The 27,549-nt window shown below is 37.3% G+C and overlaps 1 protein-coding gene across 1 annotated transcript; it reads right to left on the reverse strand.

The window, feature by feature from the left end:
• Positions 1-386: 386 nt before the first annotated feature.
• NTS (neurotensin) lies at positions 387-14,779 on the reverse strand. Its single transcript, XM_032196570.1, has 4 exons — positions 14,563-14,779; positions 10,489-10,550; positions 3,473-3,697; positions 387-1,567 (listed from the first exon to the last, which is right to left on the reverse strand). Exons 1-4 carry the CDS (start codon positions 14,621-14,623, stop codon positions 1,421-1,423), a joined length of 495 nt encoding a protein of 164 aa, XP_032052461.1. The 5' UTR covers positions 14,624-14,779; the 3' UTR covers positions 387-1,420.
• Between the last annotated feature and the right edge of the window lie 12,770 nt (positions 14,780-27,549).

Below are 27,549 nucleotides of genomic sequence, written 5' to 3' on the forward strand. Positions count from 1 at the left end.
TATTCATCCCTCTATATGTTTAATAGTAATTGTCAGAAAATATGACCTGTGACATGATTTGGTAATTCTCTGTGGGATTTTTGACATTTTTTGGAACATTTTGAAGAAATACCTCAAACAGAAAACAGGTAGGCTTCAAAAGCAATGTCTGTTCCCACTTTTTGTCTCCTTGTCCGAGCATCAAGCCTTCATAGGTCACAAACTCTTTCTCTATTTTAACTGTTGTTGTTTCCCCCAGTTCAAATGGTTTTCTTCCAGACTGGAATCCAGGAGCACTAATCCCTACATCTGATGTAGGGATTAGACACATGGAGCTCGGTAGTGTGTGAGTTTCAGGTGGTACTTGAGAATTTACCACTTGAAAATACTTTTTTTTTTTTTTTTTTTTTTTTCCATGATGGGAGCTTCCCATTGGCATTCCAAGACTATCTTCAGCTCCCCAAACTACCTGTTGTTATTGCAGAGTTGTAGAGGGAGGGAGCTTTGTAGAGGGAAATAGCTTTCAATAGTAAATGTAAGATGTTCTAATTTTAATTCCTCTTTTAAATATTTTTTCCCAAATTTCTCATATAACTGGATTAGTATAGTGACTTTTCCAGTAATACCACAGGAGCATGAATCATCTTTTACTTTTTTGTTTTTATTTTTTTCCTAAGCACTCATAAATTAGGTAAACACCATAAATTATTTTACTGATTTAATAAACTTTTTTCCTTATTTAATCAACATTACATGAGATTCTGAAGCATACCTGGCTTTGTTCTCAGTAGCATACTTTTGTTAAAGTCTCATTAATGCATTTTCTTAAATTATGGCAAGTGGCAAATCAGGAATCAAGAACTTAAATTCGCTTACAAGCAGGCTGTTTTAAATATGAATTTTGAAATTGCCATTTAATATTTGACCATATTACCTTACTTAGACCTAATCTCTAATAATTTAAATTGGCCAATCTGTAAAATATTGCAGCAGTTCTGAATATTGTATTATATAAAAACTTGAAAGCATATATATGTTTGAGATGTTCCAAGAACAAGTTTCCATAACACAAAATTGTTGAGATTCTCAGTCAGGTGTATGGACAATATCAATTTCCTTGGTGTATGTCAGTGTGCAAAATTAGGAAAAATACTGTATTGTTGGAAATATGTTGAAATCTCAGTAGTGTGCAATACATCATGCTTAGAAACTAGATTTATTTGCAAATGTACTGATCCAATTAATTTCAAGTAGGAAAAAATCACAATCAAGAAATAGCCATTGGAACCAACAACAACAAAAAAAAAAAGACACAGTTATGTTGTCATCTTGATGATTTTCCATAGTATATTTTCACACAAGTATAATTTTAGATCTAAATCAGATAACCATAACACACAGTTACCTATAAACTAAATACACATTGTTTTCCTCTGCTGTATCAGTAATATGAACTTCTCTTGAGTATGTATGGTCTTCTAGCTTTGTTCACATGTAGTTGCCTCTTCAGAATATAGGGATTTTTTCTTTTCATTATTTCCTTTTCTTGGCTTGAGTTCTCTAGATCATAAGCATCTTGTTGAAGTAACTGTAGGATGTCAGAAAACACAGAATGGTATCAGTGGTTTTTGGTAATGAAAATTATCAATTCCTTGAGAGCATTATAAGCCCCAAACTCAGATCTAACCTAGTATCAGGCTACTGATTTGGTGAATCCTATGGAAGTGATATTTAAATTCTGCTGAAACTAATGAGATCATTGGTTTTGACTAGAGAAAAGCTGATCCTTCTTCGACTAAATTTGACTTACAGCTTCCTAATGATTGCCACTTTATAATTTAACTGGAAGACCTCCTAAAAACCTCCTGAAACACTCCTTGCTGGTTTCACCTTTTGAGGAATATTTTTATCTCCAAATTCCTACAGTTAAAAAATCAAAATTTATGATGAGTAAGTAAGTATGAAATGAAATAAAGCTAAAATTTTATCAATCAAATATGTTATATAACTGTGTTTGAGTTTTACTTGGAGTTTTTTAGGTGTTTTCTTCAGATTAATTCTTGCTTTATCTATTAGGATTTCATTCATTTTCTTCTAACATTCTTCCATGGTCAAGTACAATCCTACTGATTATAGCTGATTGTGGCTGAAAGGAATTAAACTAAAAACATGTTTAGACCCACCTCAATATTTTCCTAAGCAATCAAACTCTGTTACTTAACTACTTAATAAGTAAGAGATCATCTAAATTCTGTTGATATCAGTGGAAAAGCTGGTTTCAACAGACTTTGGAATCAATCCTGGATGAGTAAGATCATAAGAACTTGTTTCATTGCATAAACTGTTTATTTCAAGCCTGCTCCCTCTGTCTCTATCCCTTCTTTTTCTATTATACTTTAAAAAAACTTATGCCGCTTAACAGTGTTCCAAAGCTGAAAGAGAAATACCCTTTTTTAATTTCACATTAGTGATTAGGAGTGGTGCTTCCCAACCACCACAAAAAGTGATGCAATTGTTATTGCAGGAGCTGTGATTAAGTTACAGGCTATTGCATGTGGTCAATGCTACGGTAGCTCTTTTTCAGCAAACAATGGAGTCCTCAGAAAACTGGTTCTCAGAGACTGCAGACTTTTGTATGGGCCATCCTAGCTGGTATGAAACATTGAGAATAAGCAAATATCGAGCTGTGATTCAGCAAGCAAAAGGGTATTAGGACTCAATCACACTGCCCATGTATCTGTAACAGCTGAAGAAACTTGGTTTTGCCGGAAAGTGGGTAGTGATACTACAAAAAATAACTTTTAATGCAATATGTATCAGTGTTGTTAAGTGTTCTTCACGTGATCATTGCACTAAGGTACATATGACAGGTGGACTAAAAACAATCACTACTTAGGATTAGCAATCTTTAGGTGTGGGAGAACAGGAAAGCAGGATTCCCTTGATTCTGGTTTCCTAGCAATGGTAAGTCCAGAGTACCTAGTAAAATTACACGTATACATGGGAATGTGTCCATGTAGTTTGAATCCAGTTTGTCTCAGGGCCTTGAAAGGTTTTACAGAAACTCTGCCTACATTTAGTTATGCCTGAATAAATATACAGTTATTTCATGTGTGTTAAGCAGATTTTAATTTTTTGCTCTGGTTCACTGCCACTTGTTTGGTTGGTTCCCTGGAATGGCTATGAAGACTGGAGAAATTATGTAGTTAAGAATACTTCACATATGTGCATGCATCTTTATCCAAAACAGGCATCCAGCTCTTGAAAAACTGTATTAATTCACAACCCTTTCAGTAACAGGCATATTAGAGGTATTAGGTATTACAGAATATCATAAAGGTAGGGAAAGTTTAGACAATGTAACAAGAGTGATTTAAGCCAAGAACACACAAGGCTTGAAACGCATAGGGTATGGATTTTAAAAGATCACTGTGAAGACAAAGGGACCACAAAAGTGTAATAGGCATTGAAACTTGCATTTGTGACATTTTACCTCCCAATGCTGAAAGGCTCTGCTGTGGCAAACTTTCTGGAGTTGATATACTGTCAGCATTGCTTCCAAGCTGAAGCCATCCAGACCAGCAGGGAACTGTCTTCCTGAAATGAGATCTTCTTCATCTGCCTCTACTGTTTCCCCCACTTGGTTGTTCATGTTGTTGACAAGATTGCAGACATTTAACAGGGTCATTTTCCAGTAAGGAAGTTTTGCTCTGTTAATCTGAAAATACAAATGCCCTCTACTTAATGTAACCAAATATACAATTTTTGGTTTGTTTTGAGTAATGTGTGACATTCAAGCATTTTGGTAGGAACAAGTTTGTTTGTTTGAAGTCCTTTTCATCTGCCCAACTTTAATACAATAATTAGAGAGTGCAGAAGTTAGGACAACTCCTTTATTAAAAACACAAAGTCTATTTCCCCACTGCCTTACCCTCAAGGTAGATATATGCGATGTTAAAGTAAACTGCTACCAAACCAGAATGGTAGCATTTCATAGTCATTATACACAGGTGCAAACAAAAACAGGAATAGAAATTAATATAATATAAATTCATAGGTGTAAGTCAGGACAATGAGTCAGGACTGCTGGATAAATTCCCAGTGCCAGATTCCAAGCCGAATGCTTGTGGTTAACTAGAAACTCCTCCCCAGTTCAGAACAAATACCAGTCATTTCAAAATTCCCCAAGAAAAGGACAGAGCCCCTGCTTCAAGGCAAGCTGTCTAATGAGGCTGGATCTGATGTTATGGAATTTGTAAGCCCCAGGATTTTTGGATACTCGAGAGTTATGATGAACATGAGAGATGTGTATAGAAGGTCTAGGAACTTTGTTAAAGGTGGAGCAAAGATGAAATAGAGTTGTGCAAACAAAGTATTCCTGATTTTGTGGCTGGACTGAAAAACTGAGACCAACTGTTTTTGGGTGGTTCTTAATGAACCATTTCAGAGTTGTTACAGAAAGACAAAAATAAACAGAAATTTCACCATGGTTTGTGACAATTTTTGCTTAATCCAATACTTTACATTATTTAGGAGCTATTTATCTTTTAAAACCTTTAAAAACATATAAGAAAAAACATTTTTACTTTCTATTAATATTTTTTTCAAGCAACTGTGGTAGTAGTTTTCTTTAGCTTTGATTATCAATGGAAAAAAAAATAGAGTGAAAAAAATAATGCCTACCTCACTCACTGCTGTTTTCTTTGCCACTTTCTTTCTCACACTATTAATTATTTCTTCCAAATTGTATTTCTCGTGTTGATGGGTATTAGTTTACTACTTACTGAGACTAGTTTCCTTCAACTGGAACTGGTGACATAGCAATCTCCAATCAAAAGCCAAAGAGTAAATTTCTGTTTATTACTGGCAAGGGTTTCCTTGCTGAGTACATTAAAATTACACTGTACTAATGAACTAAAATGTAGTTTCTTTTCCTGGATGTACCAAATTAAATACGGTTATTGCATTAATACAGACATTGCTTTTTACTAACCAACAGCATTAACTGAGAGTGTGAATGCAGTTCTTACCTAGTTGAACATTTGGTAATCACACAACCTGTTGTTTCTTCAAATCAATTTCCTAACGAAGAGGTATTATATGTAATATTTGTGCACATTTGCTACTATTTTTTGAGAGAAAAGAAAAATACAGAGAAGTGAGCAAGAAACAAGAAAGGCTCTCATCACCAGTATCATTAGTTGAAAAATACCCTTTTGTCTTTAATCATTACTTCAGTATATATCTGATATACACATGCATTTCAGAATAACAGTAATTTAGTCCTTTGATACAACTGCTGTGTTCTTAGCTTCCTGACATGTCTCAGAAAACAAGCAGTATTTTGTTCTGAGGATAAGAAGAAAACAAATCCCAAATTTTATTCAGAAGGTTCTGCATTGTTTCAGCTCATCTGCTGTCCCATTCAGGTGCTCCATTCCAGAAATTTGTCTGTTTAATTATTTGAAAAGATGTGGCAGGTTCAAAACAAACTTAACCTCTTTACAGAATGCCTAATTTAATTAACAATAGTTAAATTAGCAAAAAGAGCAAGTGTGCACTGCAATTTCAAAATCTTTGGTCTGTTTTAAAATATTTGTGAAATGCAAAACCATGGAGCTTTTCATACTAAACGAGGTGACTTTTCCAATACAATTCTTTCTCTTGGGTATATGAAAGAAATATGAACTATTTAAATTGCAATGAAGAATTAAATCTAGGGACAGTGCTATGTGAGCAAGTGAGAATTTTAAGTTGAAACCAAGTTCAATGGATGGGATTGAAAAAGAAAAGAAATGGGGAAATACATTATGCCTTCTTGAATAATTTTTAATAACTTTTGATTACAAGATTCTATTTTATGTTACCTTGATGCATGTCTTTGTTTAAAAGAATGCTTCTCTCTATTAGTAAAATACTTAAATTGCAGCCTCCATTAGATGCAATTGGTCTTAGCTGCTACTTATGAGGTTAGGGGAAAATAGTCTTGCAGTTCTGTCTGTAACCATACTTTGTTGGTCAAAAGAGTCTAATTCTCAATAATACCATGCATATATCTCTTCAAAGTATTTTTTTACTTGAGTACACATGCTTCTGACTTACACTCCTGCAGACCCACACAATAAAGCATTAAGAACATTTTTATTTTTTTTAACTGAACTTGGAGCTCTCTAGGTCATGTCCACTCACTGAACAAAGCAGCCATGTTACTTTTCTAATACACTCCACTATTACAGCAAGCATTAACAACCACACAGCTTTGTTTTATAGGTTATGGAAAATCTCTGAGGTGGGTATTCTGGAGGAAAAGAAAAAAAAAGGCAAAAATAGTTTTAGATGACTGTAACACAGATGTTCAGGTACACTTCCAGTGTGTGATGTATTTTCCACACAGCTCTAAGCAATAGCAACTATAGTTGCTCAAGATATGTTTTGCTATAACACCTCCACGAGAGATCAAAGAACTCATATCTGTCAAGAAGGAACACATTTTTTGGAAGATTAACTTGAAAAAAATAATCTGGGAGGGATCTGAGAGGCTGCTGAATGAATCAGTATTTAAAAATTATTAATGCTGAAGAATTCATGAAGTGAATATTATATACACATTTCCATTGTTGAACACGCATCTGAAATATGACTCTGATATATGAGAGTCATATCTCCCACACCTTTTTACATCTTGAGAAGTTGAAAGTGAAGTTAAAATTGACTATGAAACTGAAATGAGCTTGAGAATATTTTCTTCTTGACAACGGTCTTTTCCTATGAAAAACTACAGAGAATCCCAAGTTATAATACATCTGATATATTTTTCTTTCTGTTTCTGGTTGAATGACGACCCAATACAATTTATTTAATATAACTTACTGTTGCTGTTTTGTAATTAATACCTCCTAAGTGTTAAATAATAATTAAAAAGTTCATTTCTGTTTGTTGTTTGTTTGTTTTAATATTCTTTATCTAGTGAAAGGAGGTGAAAAACAGATTCATAACCAAATAAACCTCAAGACATCAAAAATATAGGTAAAAACTTGGACTTCACTTACAGAATTCCTGAAGTATTATAAGGCTGAGAACAGAAGGCTTTTTGTGGTGCTTTTTCATAGAATCATAAGATCATACACTAGTTTGGATTGGAAGGAACCTTAAACAGCATCTAATTCCAACCCCCGTTGGGGGGTTGGAACCCCCTGGCTTCCATTAGACCAGGTTGCCCAATCTGGCCTTGAACATTTCCAGGGACAAGGCATTCACAGCTTTTTCAGGTAACCTGCTCCAATGCCTCACCACACTCTGAGTAAAGAATTTCTTCCTTATCTAATCTAAGCCTACCTTCTTTTAGTTTAAAAAGATTGTCCTATCACTACACTCCATGACAGAGTCCCTCTCCCGCTTTCCCACTTTTCCCTTTGGGTACTGAAAGGCTGCTATAAAAAAGAAAACTCTTCTCCAGGGAGACCTCATAGCAGCCTTTTTTTTCCTGGTATACTTCCTTGTTGTTAGTTTTGTTTCATTAAATCCTCTACATAGAGTAAAGCAGGGATTTTCCTTGTTTTCATCAATGTTAACAGGAGTGTGCAGGTATCTCTCAGCATGCTGCTGAAGTCATGCAAAAGTATCAGTAGTACAAACTGTATTGGCTCAACAGGTCTGCACTGTCTACATAGGTGCTTCAAGGGTTCCTCTTCAGAACAGTAGTTGAATTTTGTTCAGTATGTATCAATAGAAATTATAATAAAAATGTTCTTTCTTTAAGTAGATAATTTATTGAGTTCCGTTACAGCCAAAGTTCTTCCATGATATACACCGATGCCTTTAAATGTAATGATTTGTAAGCAGAGTCAGGAAGTCAACAACTCCTAGGCAGCTGTAGCCTCATCTGCCTCTGACAAAGGTTAAACTTTCTGGCATATACTGTCAGAATAGGCATCCAAGAAATGTAAGAAGCTCAGAGGGTCCAAGATTTCAAAAAATTAACGTAAGTGGGGATCACAACATTATATTCTAGTGATAAGTTATTCAAAGAAACACTTTTCTTCCTTTCTTTTTATTGAACTGATATCATCTCAATCTTGTTTGAGTTAAGGACATTCTTCATGTAAATGCTGGTTTCATCAGAACATTTAAGGAGGAGGAATGGAGCTATCTTTTTGATACAATACGCAGTCAGCAGGTAATTTCATACTTGTAACACCGCAGGTTGTGTAGTGTTACTAAATCTTGCAAAGGGCTCTTTGGATTTTATCTTAGAAAAGAGATATACATGTATAAAGCATTTTAGGGACTTGTTTGATCCCTTTATCTTCTTTGAGGTGTAACAGCAGAGAAAGACAAACTGTATTAAATTTTGAAGACAGTTCAAAATAAGCATGTATGTATTTCCTTTAAAAAAAAATATTGTAGAAGTATTTAGCATATGGATGAATGGCAAAAAAGGCCAGCAGGCACTGGACAACAGTCTGCAGAACCAAACCATGTGGTAAAAAGCTTTTTTCCATATTTTTGGATAGACTATTAGTCTTAATACCATTAATACCAATACAAGTACCTATTTAGGAAGAACTTTTCTGTGACATACTAGAACTATAAGTACTAATCCACTTTACTGCATTTTTAGATCTGAGTTTTCATAAACACTGTCTTTTTATTTATCGTTATTTTCCCCTCCATGTTAGTGGGGAGAACCACTAAATCTATTTAAGTTGTCTGAATTTCCCTTGTTGTTGCTAACCAAGTCAGTGTCAAAGATGATTAATACAATTCAATAGTAATTGCCCTCAACTGGAACTTGATCTCAAGCAAAAACCAAGTCAGTTATCATATATACCATCATAAAATTTGGCTTTCCTATTAGAACCATACCTCTGTTGTAGACTGAAAACTAGCAGAAACAGATAGGGAAAAAAAAAAAGTCATTTTACTATTGAACGGAATAGTAGTCTATCTCTTGTAGAAGAAGTTTTATAGACATTTTAGCGGTTCTACGATTCCTTACTTTGATGTCAAAGGACATCATGTTAAATGAATTAAAGGATTATTTAAATGGTATAATCTAGAATTAAAACGGTGTCTCTGCCATATGTCTACTGTTTCTGTCTACTTCAGGTGTCACTTGTCTTATATGTTATACATGTATATACCACGAGGAGATCAAATACATGATTTAAAAAAACATGTAATAGTGTATAATATACATCTTCATATTATAAAACTGGTGTACTATATTTGGGCATTTTTAGTTACTTGAGATTGTGTTACTTGAGCATGCTGAGAGAGAAGATGGCAGTGAAAGTTAGGATCACAATTCCACTATAACCAGTAACCAAAATACCAACAACTGCAGGGTTTTCTCCCAGGACACATTATGGTTTGGCACACAGAGAAAGAACTATTTTTGTCAGCCTCCTACATTTAAAATTGTCTCTGAAAAATAATCTGCATTAATTCTTTCTTTACCTTAGAGAAGCAAGTGGCAAACAGGTTTATTTGGAATCTACCATGCCAGTAAAGAACGTGGGAATTTAAGAATTGCTAGACCAGATCCAAACAATGTACTTTCTAGCCTCATTTCTCATTCTAGCAAGGACTACTGTGAAAAATCTCACACAACCAAATGCAGTAAATACTGTATTGCAGGCAGGCTTTCTCCTTAACATTTGACTAGTCATTAGCTTATGAATCCTTATTTTAAAATTTTCATGAAAGTCTCATTTTATTTTCCACTGAAATCAAGCTGCACTTAACTTCATGAGAAACAAGAGTTAAATCACTCAACCTTAAGCCTGTAACACTCATTTCAGAGTTTGTTCTTCAGTATGTTGCTGAAGAAATATTAGACATCTGTATTTTTTAAATCATAAGAGTGTTGCAAAAGTGCTTGTCTATCAGCCCGTTCAATACATATGTGCAACACTTGCTGCTTTACCTATGTCAGTATGAGCTTGGAACATAACTTTTTTCTATTTGTATTAAATAACATGTACATCACTCAGTCTGGCCGCTTGTCAAGGAAATGTCATTTACCAGATTAATAGTTTCATAGTCATCTCCCCGTGTTCTTGTACTAACACTACGATGAAATTCCTAAACTAAGATCAGCATATGCATTAACAGCTTTTGCTTCATGACTGTCTTAATTTTATATGCATATAGAAAAAAGTTCTGCATAAAAAAATCTCACTTACAGATTTGACTAAAGGTTAATTTAGCTTTCAGCATACATAATCTTGTTGGAAACACATTTCCTCTTATAAATTTATGTCTCTACACATAACACACTTCTGACAGTTTAATGAAAGTAACAGTGCTAAAACTGAGGAACATTTTTTGTGTCACATCAACACCTTTAAATTTCCTTTGAACTGAGAAAATCTTGCACCAAAGTGATGTCTAGCACTAAACTTTTAGGTCCAGACCACAGGTTATTACTTTGTGTAAAGACTTCTAGGTTTGTAATGAGAATTCATTTGCTCCATAGCCATCAACTAAAAGAGAAAAAATAATTACCTTTGATGTATACATATTGGTCAATAAATCTGCTTCTAATGCTTTCATTTCCTCTTCTGAATCTGGGAATAAATCAGTAACATATGTTTATTATTTCATTATAAATCAGGACATCTGGAAGAAAATAAAAACTGTAATAGAAGTACAGCAAAGTGGTCTAAAGGGACTGTGATGAGCCTTTAGGTAATAGTAACATTATTTTGAAATGGATACTCACGACATTTTAAAGCAGGGTCAAGCTTATTGAAATGCAAATGAAGGGATTATTAATGAAAGGATTCATTAATCTCAGTTCACTGGTCAACAACCATTCCATTAAACAGAACTGCTGCCATATCCTCATTCAAAATCTGTATGATTTTCATAATCACTATTTGTCACCTCTTCTAACCTTGGAAGATACTGGATATTTATTTTCAAATAATACTTCCCTAAGTAGCAAGTAAGAATTTAGATCAATGACAACTGAGCTACTTGACAAAATTTAGCCTCAATTATTCTTGGTTAAATCAAGAGTATTTTTATTGATATAAGGGAACTGAGCAAGACCAGCATTTGTGATACAAGCTCTTTTGATAATGCATACTCCAAATGAAAGTATTCTAACCAAAATTCTTAGAATTTTCTTTACTAATATAATTGACTTTTAATAGCTCAGTGGTCTTGCAAGACTTGATTTGGTCAAGAGAGTAAACACTGCTGTAGAAAGAGAAAACAGTCAAAAACTTTTCTGCTTTATGCTCTACAGAACCACAAGGAAGAACTGTTGCCTTGAAAATGAAGCAGCAATCACAGCTCAATTATGAGATATATACAGAAATCAAGTGAAACAGATTTCCACATGCCTTTTAGGTTCCACAGAATACCAGCAGTCGCAAGCCAAACAATACAATTACATAGATTTAAAACCAAACTACACAGATATTTATTCCATATAAAACTGAGGCATAAACCATGCCTCAGTTTTATTAAAACGATACATGTTATCAGCATGTAATACCCTACCACAGAATCTGTGGATAGATTCTACTTAAGCCTGAATTTCAGGCATCATCACCATTATCTTACTACTGTCTACAAAACATAGGATCATAAGAAACATTTTATGCGTGTGTGTGCTTGTCTGTGATAGACTTCTGCTAGCACAGGAAGTCAACTATCACAATGCTCTTAAAAATTGATCTTGATCAGTCTTAGTAACAAGATGACCCACCCCTGACCACATTTCTTCTTTGGGAAGTTCTTCCAAACTATCAAACTATTCACATTCTTCTAATTTCAAGCCTAATTTATTTCTAATTAAAATTTTATTCACAGCTCACATATATGCTCCTTCACTATACATGCTGCCTCTCTAATTTTTATCCATCCCGTGTGGGTTTTAAGAATGTTCATAACCCTTCCCTACTTAGATCTTCAAGGTATTTTTGTATGGTGACCATCAAACAAATGCAGGGTCACTGTGCCTCTACAATGCCCCTACTTTAGTCTTTCAGACATAAGCCATTCATTCCCCTGGAAACACCATAGACACTTCACTGAAAGGCTATGCTCATAGCCATTACACTGTCTCTGATCTACGTAATAGCCACCTGTTCCCTAAGTCATCAGTGACCCTCCTCTGTGCCTGATATGATCTCAACACAGCACAGCACAAACTAGATCAGGGATCCTACTACTTCACTACCTTAATGTTTTCCAGTTGCTAAAGAATGTTTCAGACACATTTTTGGATTTTTCTTGTCTTTCATGGCTGAAAAACCTTATTATCTTGTAATAAGAGTAAGGTCAGATAGCATGATCAAGTCCTATGTCTCCTCACACATTTCCAACAGCCATGGTTCTGTCAAAAGGAGATTGCAATGGAAACTTATTATTTCCTAATCTATTACACTTTGCACAGTAGTACTTCTTCCCATTTTTATTATCCAGGTCATCAAAAATTCCTATGCATTATAACAGTTTTCCTCTGTAGTCGTGCTCACATTCACCTTTGTGTTACTAGCTCAATGCATTCATTCATTCCTCTTTTTGCATTGAAGTTATCAAAACTATTGAGTAAAACTGGTTAGTAGTACTGCAGCAACTCACTAGCAATTTCTCTCTAGCCTAATACCTTACAGAACAACTTATTGTCATTGTTACCTAATCTTTTAACAGCTTCACCTGTAGCTGAAGGTCTTTCTGCTGGAAGCAAAAGATCACCACAGCTGAATTTCTACTAATGATAGCAGCAGCTCCTGCAAGTGGGTGAACAGTACAGGTGTGACAGCATTGTGATTTGTTGTGTGCTGAGTTATATCAGCTGAGAGCAATAAAATAACTTGCATCTGGTCAGCACTCTGGCTTTTAAAGGCCATATAGAATAAAAGGGTGTTTCCACACTGTCAAGGGTAGAAGACAGATGCAGAAGTGGAAAGCTGCACTGAATAGATAGGTATCAAACATTTTGATAGAGAAAAGAACTTTAGAGGACATTATTTAAGAGACTGTTGCTAGAGTGAAGAATGAAACAAAGGTTGGAGGAGGAAAAGGGGGTGCACCCAGATAATTCAGGAGTGAAAGAGACAGATGAGGAGTAAAAGCATAAAAAGAGCAGATGCTCTGAGAGCAAAGAATAAAAAATCTTATTACATGTTGTTGTCCAAATCTAAGGAAGATCCACACTATTTGTTGTCTTTTTAATTATTCATTTATTATTGATAGGAAATATAGCTTCTATTCATGTATCTACGTTCTATAGAAATAGTTACATTCTATAGGAAGATACGTTCCCCTGATGGCAGATATTTTCAAAGCGAAATTAAAACTAAAGATCATTTTCTTTGTGACATAGTTGTCCGTATCAGTAAAAATTGATTTGGCCTTCCATGCAAGCTTCTCTATGACATTTCTTTTAAATTTAATTTCAGTTTTTCCAGCAAATGAAATATGTTAGTTACATATACGACTTCATTTATTTTTGTATGCACCTCTTATAATTTCCACTGAAATCTTTAGCTTTACTGGGCTTATGAATTCTATACTGCCTCACTGAAAATACTATTAATGCCTTTGCTTAAAAAGCTTTAGATATATGGGAAGAAAGTAATAAATATTAAGTCCTGTCACTAAGATCATCAACTCTCTAAAATACACAAAACAATAATGATTAAGTTGTGTCAAAATACAGATATTAAGTATGTTACATTTTTCTTCTCTGGGGAAATGCAAATTGGTAACTTGCATCCAAAGAAGGGAATTCTGAGTCTTCCTGAACACTGAAGCTCAAAAATAAAGCCATTTGTAAATTTACTCTTTACATTCTGTGGACTTACAGATGATGGTCATTTGCAAGTTAGAGTGAAAAAACCTATTCTGCCCCATATCTGTGGCTGTACACCTGTTTTTTTGTTGTTTTGTTTTTTTCACAAAAGCAGGGGACCTAAATGGCACAGCTATGTCATTTTCCAAATGAGAAGGCAGTGCATTTTCATATACGGCCCTTTTTTTTGTGTTTCTAAAGTAACTGATCATGGAAAAGAAATGCACTTACATTTAACTTCCTATTGTGTGATCAACATCTTTGTGACCAGCAGTTTTTGTCATCATTTTGGTACAGTTACTAGCTTTTTTTTTTTTTCCTCCAGAATCTTAAAATTGTACTTCAGCTACTAAAAAGTGACTACAATGGATATGTAGTCATGTTGATTTGGACTATGGGAGATATTAATACATGTTGCAGAAAATACAGTATATATGATAGTTTGGTAATACATTGTATTCAGCAAAAATCAAATGAGGCAGCATAATTAAGTGGACAGTCTACACCGGCGTGTGTTTCTCAATGACTACTCTACACTAACAACCACGGCAGTGATGCTGTGGGGCGCAACGTCTTACAGGAAGGGAGAAAGTTAGGAGAGTGACAGAAAATACGAAGCTGGCCAGACCCTGTTACCGGGGCAGCTCATGGGCGCCTGAAGTTCATCCACCTCGTCGCGTCCGATCCCGCTGGAGGGGGCAGGCGCGCCTAGGGGCCGGCTGCTGCCAGGGGCCAGGGAGGCTCCGTGTTCGGGCGCGGCGGCGACTTACCTAAGCAGAGGCTGCAGGAGGCCAAGGCCAGAAGCACCACGCACACCAGCTGGGTTCTCATCCTTGCCGCGCCACTCTCTAGAAAGTAAAGTCCATAAATCCTGGGGAGAGACGGAGAGAGAGACAGACAGACACAGAGAGAGAGCCACTCCGCGCCCTCGGTAGCGTGCTGGCGGGCGGCCGCAGGCACTAGACAGGGAACCCGGACCCTTCCCCAACTATATAAGCCGCGGGGTGATGTCACGGCGGTGCCGCCATCGCCTCCCTCCTCCTCTTCCTCCTCCTCCTCCTCCCCCTCCTTTCCCCTCTTCCCCCCCGCTCCTGCTGCCCCCTCCCCGCCGCTCCGCGCCCGGCGGCTCTGACGCCAGTGCCCGCCTGACGCACGCGGAGCCCCGCGGGGCGCGCAGCGGGGCGCGCAGCAGCCCCGCCAAGCACCCCCACACCCCCAGCGCCGCCCGAGCGCGCTTGTCCCGGCTGCGAGCTGTCCCCTGAGCTCGGAAAGCCCCCAGACACATGCATTATGTATATTCATCGTTAATGAAAAGAAAGTTTCCGCGGTAGCTCAGACACCTGCCCGCGCTGGGTGCTGAGCCTCGTGCGGCCGGCGTTTTAGCCCTTTTAGCTTTCCCCGAAGCGAGGGCGGGACCCGCACGCCCGGCAGGGCAGCGGGCACGGCGGCAGGAAACATGAATTCCACGTGTGAAAAAGAGAGAAAGACAACGGGAAAGTCACTTGCTACAGCTTTTTCATAGATACGCAGGAAATGCGCGTCTCGCCCGACACGGCGAGGCTCGCTATCCGTTCTGAAGAGTAAACCGAGAGCTATTATTTCAAGAGAGTAAGCGCTCCTACAAGAAGTTTCTTCTACGGTTTATTTTTGTGCTTGAATTTTGGTTCGTTTTTTCTTCTTGAATTTTATAATACTGGTAAGACATCTGAGAATGTCATGCCAGTATTGTAAAATAGTGGAAGGAAGTATTGTAAAATACTTAACAGTATTGTAAAATACCAGTATTGTAAAATACTGGCAAGACATCTAAGGAGCTGACGGACCCCTAAAGCACGTAGGGGACACAAAGGGCTCCGCGGCAGGCGGTGCGGCCGCGGAGCGCTGGCGGCGCTGCCCCGGGAGGGGGCGCCATGGCAGCGGGCAGCGCCGTGGGGCGCCCGGCGGCTGGCGCCGGGCATCTGTCGCGGGCTGTCCCCCTGCACCTCAGCGGCCCGGCAGCTAAACAAGCAAATTCCCACGGAAATCTCCTGAAGTAGGGGGTAGGGCAGGCTAATCTTTAAGGTGTGAGTGTGTAACTGTAAAGCTGAAGATTCGCGTCAGCCTCCATAGTGCTACTGCTTTTAGTGTGACTTTTCTCGAATACAGACAAATGCTCCATCTGTTGAATGCAGATAGTACAATGTGATACACATACCACACATAGCAGAAACACGCTCTGGTAGATTTCTGCTAGAGTGAATGTTCTCCGCACTGCAGAAAGCTTCCTTTAAAATACAAAGAACAGTGATGGTTGCTGCTGTCTTACTCTACCCTTTGTGCCTGCCTCTGCCACTGAAAAGATGCTGCAGAAATAGAAAACCTGCAGAAATTTCAAATCCCTTTTACATGGAACACCTGGTGAGAAAAGTTCAATTAACTGAATTCCTTCTTTCCTGAATAAACTTTTGCAGCAGAACTAAACTTATATTTGGAGGTTGTTTTGCTTTATGGTCACATAAATACATACAAAAAATACAGCCGAGTGCATTCTAGTAGTATTAGCTGTTTTAAGAGCCCAGACTTGCATACTGCTCCGAACACATCTTTCTTCCCTACTAAGATGGGAAAGAGAGGAAATGAGAAAAGGAAAAGAGAAGGAAGGAAGGGAGGGAGGAAGGAAGGAAAGGAGGGAAGGAAAGGGAGGAAGGAAGGAAGGAAGGAAGGAAGGAAGGAAGGAAGGAAGGAAGGAAGGAAGGAAGGAAGGAAGGAAGGAAGGAAGGAAGGAAGGAAGGAAGGAAGGAAGGAAGGAAGGAATGCATTTATCATGGTGTATGGGCTATGTTAGTCTGCCAGAATTTCAGCTATAACTCATCTGTGTTAGCACAGAGGTTAGATTAGATGGCCACTCATGCTCCCCTCCAGTCCCATTTTCTGTTATTTCCATGATGTAGAAAGACCAATCTGCAGCTGATTTTACTCTGTGGGTGTTCTGCAGTTCAGAAGCCTCTGTGAATGAGAATCATATTTCATAGATATTTTCTAGTGCCTACTCTCTGTCACAGATTTCTTCAATAGTGTAATTGCCCATATTCTTATGTAACTGGAATTTATAAGAATGACGTTTTATTTTTTTCCTCAGGAAGAGAGTAATTGCCAGTTTCCCTGCCATTAAAAAATGATGACCACCTAATTGCTTTTATTATTATTGTTATTTATTTATTTATTTTAATCTTGGTATTCTAATATTAGTAATTTCAAGAGGATGCATGTATAATATGTTTTGGGCCACAACCTTTTTTCATCATTGCTGTTTTCACCTGCTTGGTTGTTGTTGGTGGTGGTTTTTTTTTTTTTTGTTTTTTTTTTTTTGGTTGGTTGGTTGGTTGGTTGGTTGGTTGGTTTTTTTTTGTTTTTTTTTTTTTTTTTTCCTATGAAATGTAAAAGCAGAAATTTCACTGTTAAAAATCTTTCTCAAACATTGAATGTTCTCACATATTATCTTCAAATCCTCTGAATTAAGCACAACTGAGTTCAGACTTTTTTTTTTAATTATTTTTTTTCTCTCAGTAGAACTGAACTGTCCTCTGTTTCCCAGATATTCCCTTACTTACTCTTTCTACGTTTCCTACATCTGTAGTTTCTTCTAATTCCCTGTTTAGACTTGCATATTAGGATTTTTAACTATTTAAAAAATTAATTCCTTAAATCATCTTGACTTCACCAAGTCATCATTATACCACATTTTCCAAGATGAGAATGATTTCTCTTGTGAATGTGCATCAAAAAAACTTCTATAAGGAAAAAAAAAAAAATCTCAAATCTCTTTCTCTCCACCTTTCTTTTTAAATATTTCTCTGCTAGAGAAAACATTTATAACTCTTCATTAGTGTCAGTCAACTTGGGAATCTCAGTTTATCTTTACTTGCCCTCAACATGTGATTTAAACAGCCTGTCCAGGCCCATAAATCATTTCCATTCACAACCGTGAGGCATCGGAAGGTAATGAAACAGTCAGTCAAATGGCAGGTTCATGAAAGCACAGATACATAAATCTATGTTTACCTCGACACTACCATCTCAACATATGGATATCACAAAAGCTATAATCACCAAACTGAAGGAGAAAAGCATTCTGCTGATGATCCTGCAATAGAAGGTACTGGAACACAATAAGGAACAGTCTGGTTAGAATTCTTATGCCTTGGGAACAGAAATAAAAGTGAGAATGAATATGCAATTCAAGTGCAAATCAAGAGAAATGCAATTCAAGATGTTCAAATTTTGTCATTAAATATATTAATTTGTTTGATTTTTTTTTTTTTTTGGGGGGGGGGGGGGGCATTTTTTTTTTTTTTTTTTTTTTACCCAAACCATAAAAGTATGTGTTTTAGAAGGAGGAGGATTCTGAAGGAAGTCAGCAAGACAATATTTCAAACAACAAACTGGTTCAAGATGCTAACTCAGTATCTCAACTTTGAATTTAGTTGTAGCAATTTCAGCTGCTTTGCCCCTATGACAGTTTGTTTATCAGCATTTCAGGTTATTAATGCTTGATAGAAAACTGATGACATTAATTTCTGTTATGTCAGCTCAAAAGACAATAAGCTCAAGCAAAACAGCAGGACAGAAGCATATTGAAAACACATTTAAAGTATAAAGCTGACACCGCAGATGAATTTCTCAGGTATTGTGAGTCCTCAGTGCCTCTTTCTCTGTCTCAAAATATATCTAGGGTGTTTTGGTTTTGTTTGGTTTGGTTTGTTCGTCAGGAAAGTGATGCTCAAGTGCTGTGTTCATCTGGTAAAAATTCTAAAATCCTGGAGACCAGCTGTGTTGCTGATGATAACAGGAAAACAACAACAACAACAACAAAGTAAGGGAAAAATACCGAATAACATGGTGAATCATTCCTAAGTAAGTAAAAGATTAAGCATTTTGCCTACTTTGCCTACTTTGCCTACTTGCCTACTTGCCTACTTTAAACCCAATCTCCTTTAGCCATCCTGTGATATGTTTTTAGAAAATTGTGAGGTTGTACACTTTAAGGAAAACTTGAAAATCTAACTGAATGATATTCAAGAATTTACTGTTGTATAAAACTAAACAAAACCATAAGTAGCCACATTATTAGCTGAATCCAATGTTTATATATATATATATATATACATATATATAGTGTGCAGCAAATCTACACCACATTTTCAAGGAGCTGCAAATCAGCAGAAACTTCCTGGACTTCTAAAGGCTAGGAAGGTATTTATGATTTAAAGATCTGGACCCTGTAAATGTGAAAGTGGCATTCTATATAGCCTCTACAGATGAGAACTAAATGTACTAATTTTTTCTTGATGCTTTCACTTTTCAAAGCATATACCCCAGGGGATCAAGATTCTCAAATCACAGAATATTTTAAGTTTCTTCTCAATAGAATGATCTGAAGTACCATTTTTTCTTTTGAATATTTTTTTTTTCTTTAAAGCCATTATATTTTGGGGATAACAAGATTCCATAACCCTTCTCCTGACAAAATAGAACCTGTTTCTATTATTGTAAAGCAAATACAGCATATACACATACACATATACAATTAAAACAGAGTTCAGTTAAAACAAAATTGTAAACCTTTCTCATATATATGTGTAGATGTATAATTGTTTTAGTAAAATTCGTTTTGGATAAAATAAGCCAGAAGAAAACTATCTTCCCATCTTCCCTTGTACTCCTTCTTTCTTTTTATCTTCTTCTTTTATTTATTTATTTAATTAATTGTTTATTTATTTATTTATTTATTTAACTAGTATCCTAGTAAACAATCCTAGAATCCTACTAGAATCCTAGCAAACAGTGCAGTTTAGAAGTGCCACCACAGTGTGTCATGGGAGTTATGCTTTGGACACCTCCTGCTTACTTTCACCTCTCAGCAGTGCATTCCCAGGACAGACTGCATCTTCCTCATTTCTCTGATTACACATTTTCTCCAAATACCTAAGTTAATCAATTTTTCATTTGTCTCCAGTGAGCTATGAATATTTTAATTTAAGTTTCAGGATGTAATATATAGAATGGATATGGCTGAAAAGCCTAATAAAATCCTTTGTTGAGGATTGCATATTCATGAAATCCACTGTTCATCAGAGTAATCATGCTTTAAAATTCTGTTGTAAACTGATACAAAGTTACAAAGTGCAAAATTATTACTTTAATTATCTACAATTCCTGAAAGAGCAAAATAAAATTGATCAGAATTCAAAGGGTGAATGATGTTCAGATTTTCTCAGCAATTGTTCTTCAGTTTTCCCTGGAACATGGTAACCAAAGCCATTCAGTATATACCGCTATATTGCACTGCTTCAATTATATCACGTCAGTAGAAATTGGACTCTGTGCTGTGAAACTTGTGAAATCATTCTATTTTGTCTTTCCTGCCAGCTTCACAAATTTCTTAAATAATTGTGCTATTTCCTTTACCCGAGAGTCAGTTTCACTTTAACTAGTTATTTAGAAATCACATGGTCATAAAAAGATTTTGAGTTGAAAATACTGAGGAATATTTCCTCTGTGCACAGTAGAGAGGCAGCGTGTTATTATTACTGTAAATCAGTGAGATTATGCTGAGATCTTCAACTGGCCAGGTACAGGTTCTTCATAGGAAGAGGTTCCCTAACTACAAATAACCTTTCTGTTTTTATAAAAGGAAATCTCAGGAGTCATGGACAGTCTTCCACAGTTCTTCTACTAGAAGGAGAAAAGAGTGAGAATCACTGCATAATTTCGTAGAAGTGTTTCCCTTATTTGTTTGTTGCTTTTCCTTATCTTCTCTCTTCAGAAAATTTCACTAAGCAACACAAAAGAACTATTTTTTAACTTAAATTTATTATTCATATACAAGCTGTTTGGTTTCCCTATTTATGAGTACAGAATTTAAAAGCTGTTGCTAAATTTGATTGCCTTTGATTTAGGACTTATCTTCAGAACCAAAATATGAATTCAATGACCTGTGGTTTCAGTACTGTGCAAGCAAGCATGCGCATTCCAAATCTACACCCCTTCTGCAACTTCCAGCCCTTTAACCTATGAGAGATGGAAAACATCTAATTTGCACATCTGTGGACTGAAATTTGCATATAAAACATTTAAGAAATTTCTTGAAGATTGAAAAGCAGACATCCTAATAAAGAAAGACAAGGTAGTAATAAGAAGACATGTTACAACAGTAAACACAGACAACCAATCATTTACAACATACGCAAAAACATAACAGACAAAGAAAGAAAGCAGTCTTTCTGAAAAATAAAATCAGGCTTTGCATCTGAAGAATATTTGGCATTTGCACAACACCTTTCAATCTCAGTGTTTTACAAACATTAATTAACTAAAGCCATGTCTAAACTAGAATACATCTTAAGTATAAGTACTGCTCTGGAAAAGAATAAAGAAAAAAAAAAAAAGTGTTTGTTGTCTGAAGCAGGGTATACCAGCCATGTGTGTACTGGTAAGGCTTATCACAGGGATTTCTGAAGACATGCAACCTTTACCCCAATTCCTTATCAAAATCATCCAGAGAAGAGCATCCTTCTGGCCAGGTGCCATGTTAGTAGTTCCACATCTGCAGTCATGATCCATATCATAAATGCATCAAGCCTTGGTTTAGTTATTCCTCTTTCACTCTCTCCCCTCTTCTCAATAGAAACATGTTACTGGCAAAAGAACAGTTGTGCTGTTTCACTGCAGGTAAACTAGGGAATTCAGCTATCACAGAGTGCTCACACCCCAGATTAACACAGTGATGTCAGCCATACCTTGTGCTGCAGACATGATCTCAGCTTCAAACCACCCCCTGGTGCATTGATTAGTGCTGCTGGAGCCATGTTTAATTGAGACCCAGAGGGGACTGTTTTCTAATCACTAGATGATGTAGCCCCAATCCAGCAGACACCTTCATACATGTCTAATTTTAAGATGAGCAGCATGACTCAAATGCTAAAACACAAGCTTGTCTGTATTTGTAAATTTCATGTATCCACAGTGAGGAACACAAACTGTTGATTTAAACAGTGAGGCCTGGATTGCACCTCTTGATTTTAGTGAGATACTTCTGAAATACTTCAAACATTAACTGAACATGTATTAACAGTACAACATTGAAAGTAGGTTTAAAAAGCATCATATTTACTTGGTGGTCCATTGTAATATTTCACAATGTTGGTTTATGGAAAACTAAAATTTTTGAAACTTATGAATAAAATTTTAGAGCAAAACAGAAAATTTCAGTTTCTTTTCCTTTTGTTTCCATTGTTCCCAGCCTCCCCTGGATGAACAAGTGCTGCACTTGTAGTCACCGGTAACTGGTGAGACAGACTGATATCTTCTGTTAGGACCAACAATCACAGCTTTGCAGGGATCTACCTGCAACAGTCTCACTCCATAGGGCCATACCTTTACGAGCAATGTAAGGTGTTAGAAGTAAAGCTCTCTGCCCCTGTTTTCATGAATATCATCAAAGGAAAAATATTTGTTTATACAGAAAAGGTCCCTCTGCTGTGGGAACATCTGAGTCTTAATGCAGAAAGCATAATGTTAGATAGCATCACTATAGAGCTTAGGGGGATGTAGAAAGTGTGAAGGAGTTCAAAAACTGAACATCTGTGGCATTTTATCTGTGGCAAGTTTATACAGGTAGAGCAACTATAGGTAGTTCCTACTGTCTGCAGTCCAAAGCTGCAACAGGAGAATGTGTATCATGGACAGAGGCCTCAGTCAAAATGCCAGATGCATTTTATTAACCCCTTCTATAGGTTTTCAAATGTTATTACTGACTAAATGCTATTACTGACCTTAGTAGTGAACACAGGATAGCACTGACCAAGTTTACCACTCTAAAAATCACTTCCAAAGTTTCTCAGAAATAGAAACATTAGGGATAATGATTTGGCCATTATTTACATATATATTTATAGTGAGTACTTCAGATATAAAGCTGACTTCATCAGGTAGTCAGTGCTGCGTTATTCTGTATATTTTCTTTTAGGTGGAATAGGGCTTGCAGTTGTGTTTGGAAATGCTTGAAGTGTGCAGACAATAGCATCATCACAGCATAGAGGCCTTGTACTAGAGATAGATTCAATACATGGTTCTGACTGTAATTTTCACTATGCAGGAGATAAGAGGAGAGGACACTTCTCTGCATGAGTAACAGTACAATGGTGCTAGATGTCATTCATGTTTGCAGCACTGAACTAGTAACTTTGCATATAAGCTTCAATGGTAGTAAGAGTTATATTAGCAACTTTGTGGATTTGGACCTGAGGGAATGCTAAGACAAAAGCATCAATACCTCTTTGTTAGATAAATATATTCCTTTTATAATGCTTGTCAGGACTTAGGATGCTAGCTGCCAGCAGGCTGGGGAAGAAGTCAATGGAGCTAATTCCTTTTATTCTTTAGAGGTGAGGTGCCTGGGCCTTGGGCAGTTTTCTTGCTGAAATAATAGTTAATAAATTAGCTGGGGAAAATACACACAAAAGTGATCACAAATTCATTGAGTTCAGGATTCTGTCAGGAGGAAGCAGGGCAATAAGTAAGATCACAGCTCTGGGCTTTGGGAGGGCTAACTGGTCTCTTCAGGCACCTTCTTGGAAGAATCCTGTGAGAACTGACCATAGAAGAAAGCTGGTTAATATTCAGGGATCACTTTTTCTGGACTCAAGAACGGTGCATCCCTATGATCAAGAAATCAAGCAGAGGGAGCAGGATATCTGCATGAATAAAGAGGGAACTCCTGAAAAAACTCAGACATAAGCAGCAGTTGTACAGGAGGTGAAAGCAGGGACAGGCTACTCGGGATGAACATAGGGATGTAGTCAGAGCAAGCAGAAATGCGAGGAGAACAGCCAAGTCCCATTTGGAATTAAATCTGTCTAGGGACATCAAAGACATCAAGAAATGCTTCTTCAAATTCATTAATAATAAAAGGAAATTTAGGGAAAATCTGTGCCTGTTACTGAATGGGGCAGGGACCCTGCTGACAGAGGACACAGAGAAGGCAGAGTTAGTGAATGCTTTCTTTGCTTCAGTCTTCACAGCCAAGGCCAGCCCTCAGGAATCCCTGACCCAGGATACCAGGGAGAAAATGTAGAGAAAGGAAGACTTTCATTTTGTTGAAGAGTATCAGTTAGAAATCATTTAGGGAAACTTGACATCCACAGATTCATGGGCCCTGATGGGATACATTCATGAGTGCTGAGAGAGCTGGCAGGTATAATTTCTAGGCCACTCTTGATCATCTTTGAAAGATCATGGTGATCAGGAGAGGAGCTTGGGTACTGAAAGAAAGTGCCACACCAGTCTTCAAAAAGGGCAAGAAGGAGGACCCAAAGAACTATGGAACAGTTGGCCTCACATCAGTCTCTGGAAAGCTGATAGAATAGCTCATTCTGAAGGCCATCTCTAAGCACATGGAAGACAAGAAGGTAATCAATAGTAGTCAGCATGGATTCACCAACGGGAAATTGTGCTCAACCAACCAGATTGCTTTCTATGATGGAAAAACAAGCTAAATAGATAAGGGGAGAGCATTGGATTATGTCAACTTGGACTTCAGCAAGGCTTTTGACATTGTCTCCCATGACATCCTCAAAGGCAAGATCAGGAAATGCAGGCTGGATGAGTGGACAGTTAGATGGACTGAGAACTGGGTGAATGGTGGATCTTAGAGTTTTGTCATCAGTGGCACACAGTCTAGTTGGAGACCTGTAGCTCTTGGTGTCTCCCAGGGGTCAATACTGGGTCTGGTATGGTTTAAGTCTGGTATGGTTATTCATCAGTGACCTGGATGAAGGGACAGAGTGCCTCCTCAGCAAGTTCACTGATGACACAAAACTGTGAGTAGTTGCTGAAACCCCAGAATGCTATGCTGCCATTCAGAAGGATCTCCACAGGCTGGAGAGCTGGGCAGAGAGGACCCTATTGAATTTCAACAAAGGCAAGTACAGGGTCCTGCACCTGGGGAGGAATAACCCCATGCACCAGTACAGGCTGGGGGCTGACCTGTCAGGAAGTAGCTCTGTGGAGGAAGACCTCGGGGACAAAAAGTTGACCACAAGACAGCAATGTGCTCTTGTGTCCAAGATGGTCAATGTTATTATGGGTTGTATTAGGAAGAGCATTGCCAGCAGGTTGAGGGAGGTGATCTTTCCTCTCTATCTCCTCTCTTCCTCTCTACTGTGAGGCCTCACCTGGAGTGTCTTGTCCAGTTCTGGGCTCCCCAGTACAGGAGAGACATGGAGCTCCTGAAGCAAGTCCAGAAAAGGGCTACTAAAATGATTAAAGACCTGGAACATCTCTCATATAAGGAAAGACTGAGGGAGATGGGCCTGTTCAGTCTGAAGAAGAGAAGGCTCATAGGGATCTGATCAATGTGTTTGAGTATCTGAAGGGAGGGTGTCAAGAAGATGCAGCTAAATTCTTCTCAGTGGTGGTCATAGGACAAGAGGTAACGGGCACAAACTGAAACATGGGATATTCTGTCTGAACATAGGGAAAAACTTATTTACTGTGAGGGTGGCAGAGCACTGGAACAGGTTGACCAGAGAGGTTGTGGAGTCTCATTTCCTGGAGATATTCAAAAGCCATCTGCACACAATCCTGGGTGATATGCTGTATGGAACTTTGCTTGAGCAAGGAGGTTGGACTAGAAGATCTCCCAAGGTCCCTTCCAACCTCAACCATTCTGTGATTCTGTGATTATGTGATCCCGTGATTCTGTGACTTTATGATTGACCAAGAAGCACAGAAGATTTCCACAGAAATGCCCATTTACAAGGAGACAAGTCTGCTCCATTATGAGGAAATACACCCTGTTTCAATCCATGGTAACATCTTCAGAAAATGTATATCTTGACATACATATCTCTGCTACATAAAGTCTTTCTGCCTGGGGCTTCTTTTGGTATGTCAGATGCAAACATGCATCCCACATGGCTTTGTGCCATTTGAAAATCTTGGTATTAGCTGGTTTGCAATGCCATCTCTTAGTTTGAATTAGGTCACAAACATTCAGACATGTCAAATCTTCCTAAACTTGTCCTTAGAGGTGTATTTTCCTTATTGGATCTAATGCTAAATCTGTTAAAGAGCAAATACGGCTTAGATTTCTGAAGGACTTAGATAGTTTTCTATGTGTTATTAAATTTGAAATTGACCAAACCCTAGAAAATACAATATGAGATATTCTGCTCATTCCAGGGAGTAGTCTCAATAGAGTCTTCCCTTCCCTTCCCTTCCCTTCCCTTCCCTTCCCTTCCCTTCCCTTCCCTTCCCTTCCCTTCCCTTCCCTTCCCTTCCCTTCCCTTCCCTTCCCTTCCCTTCCCTTCCCTTCCCTTCCCTTCCCTTCCCTTCCCTTCCCTTCCCTTCCCTTCCCTTCCTTTCCCTCTTTCCCAGCTGGTCCTGTTTGTGTTGCTTTATTCTAAACTTAACACCGGGTTGATTCTTAATTTGATGTTCCATCTAATACATTTGCTTGCTAGCTAGGATGAAAGTAAGAAATTCTTTTAGATGTGGATTTCTGACCAGACTCATAAATTTATTTTTTTTTTATCTCTTAAAGGAGAAAAACTTGCTTTATCCACTGTCCCAGAGACCAGTCTCTACTAACATATTTGCAGTTGTTCATTTGTGTAAAAAGGCCTTGATCAGACAAAACTCTCATTGGATTCAATGCTGAAGCTTAAAAAAAAAAAAAAAGACAAGTATCAATTTAGTTGTCTCCAAGTATTACATCATATGCAGACTCCAAATGTACTGAAAAATCTTTTATTCTTTTCTTTTTCTTTCCTTTTTTATTTTTTATTTTTCCTAAGAAATGGAGTGAGAGGAAGATTTAGAAGCTGTTTTAGCCTAGAATTTTCATATGTTGTCTATTAGAAGCTCTCTTATTCTTCATGGTATACTAATTTCCTTTAAAAGTAATTCATGAACTGACAGTGTGCCAGTATAGGATTGTGAAACAGCAGCTTTTTGCCACTATGAAATTATCAATGATATTTTCAATTCTCCCCTAGATCATACAGGATTGGAAGGTATAAATGTTTCTGTCCTGCATGAGAATAGACCACAGGGATGGATGTATTTTACTATTTAAGTAAGATCTGTGTATTTTCCATGTATGTCTGGTATCTAGCAAGGGAGAAAGCTTGTGTCTGACCCACATGTGAGCTGACATCTGGAGAAGATCTTTCTCCCTATGCAGAGAGACAAGAACAGGCATGCTGGAAATGTACATCAGGAAAACAATATCAAGGATTTTGGTGTAAAGTTGAAAAGTGATACGCTTAATGGGTGCAGGTACTGACAGGATTTCAGGAACTGTCATTAAAGAATATAACTCCATCTGTAATGACTGAAGTAGTGTACACCTCCAGGGGGCATTTTTTTCGGATGTTTGTCTCTAAAATATGTTCTCATTCAGCATACAAGTGAACATTCAGAGGCTTGTTTCTTTCTGAAAAACATTTTCAATTGCAAAGATCAGTTCTATAGACTGTAAAATTTACTTAAATTACCTAAAAATGAGTTTCTCTTTCTAATATAAAATAATGCTCCTGAGTTGAATAATGAAATAACTGCTACAGCTCAATTGAGTAATATGTTTTTGAAATATCAGAAGAAAAAAAAAAATATATATATATATATATATATATGTATCCCTACAATGTGTTTATCTGAGGAATCAAACCTGGCCATGATCATGTCAACAGTTTATCTTCAATTCCACTGAGAAT

This window comes from Aythya fuligula, chromosome 1, assembly GCF_009819795.1.
Source record: "Aythya fuligula isolate bAytFul2 chromosome 1, bAytFul2.pri, whole genome shotgun sequence".
Taxonomy (NCBI): Eukaryota; Metazoa; Chordata; class Aves; order Anseriformes; family Anatidae; genus Aythya; species Aythya fuligula.

Excerpts from the sequence above, each read along its gene's own strand:
- NTS (XM_032196570.1), bottom strand. The coding sequence starts at position 14,623 with ATGAGAACCCAGCTGGTGTGCGTGGTGCTTCTGGCCTTGGCCTCCTGC. Across the intron at positions 3,698-10,488 it reads CCAATATGTATACATCAAAG|ATTAACAGAGCAAAACTTCC; the intron begins GTAATTATTTTT and ends TTGTATTTTCAG. Across the intron at positions 1,568-3,472 it reads GAGCCTTTCAGCATTGGGAG|TTACTTCAACAAGATGCTTA; the intron begins GTAAAATGTCAC and ends GACATCCTACAG.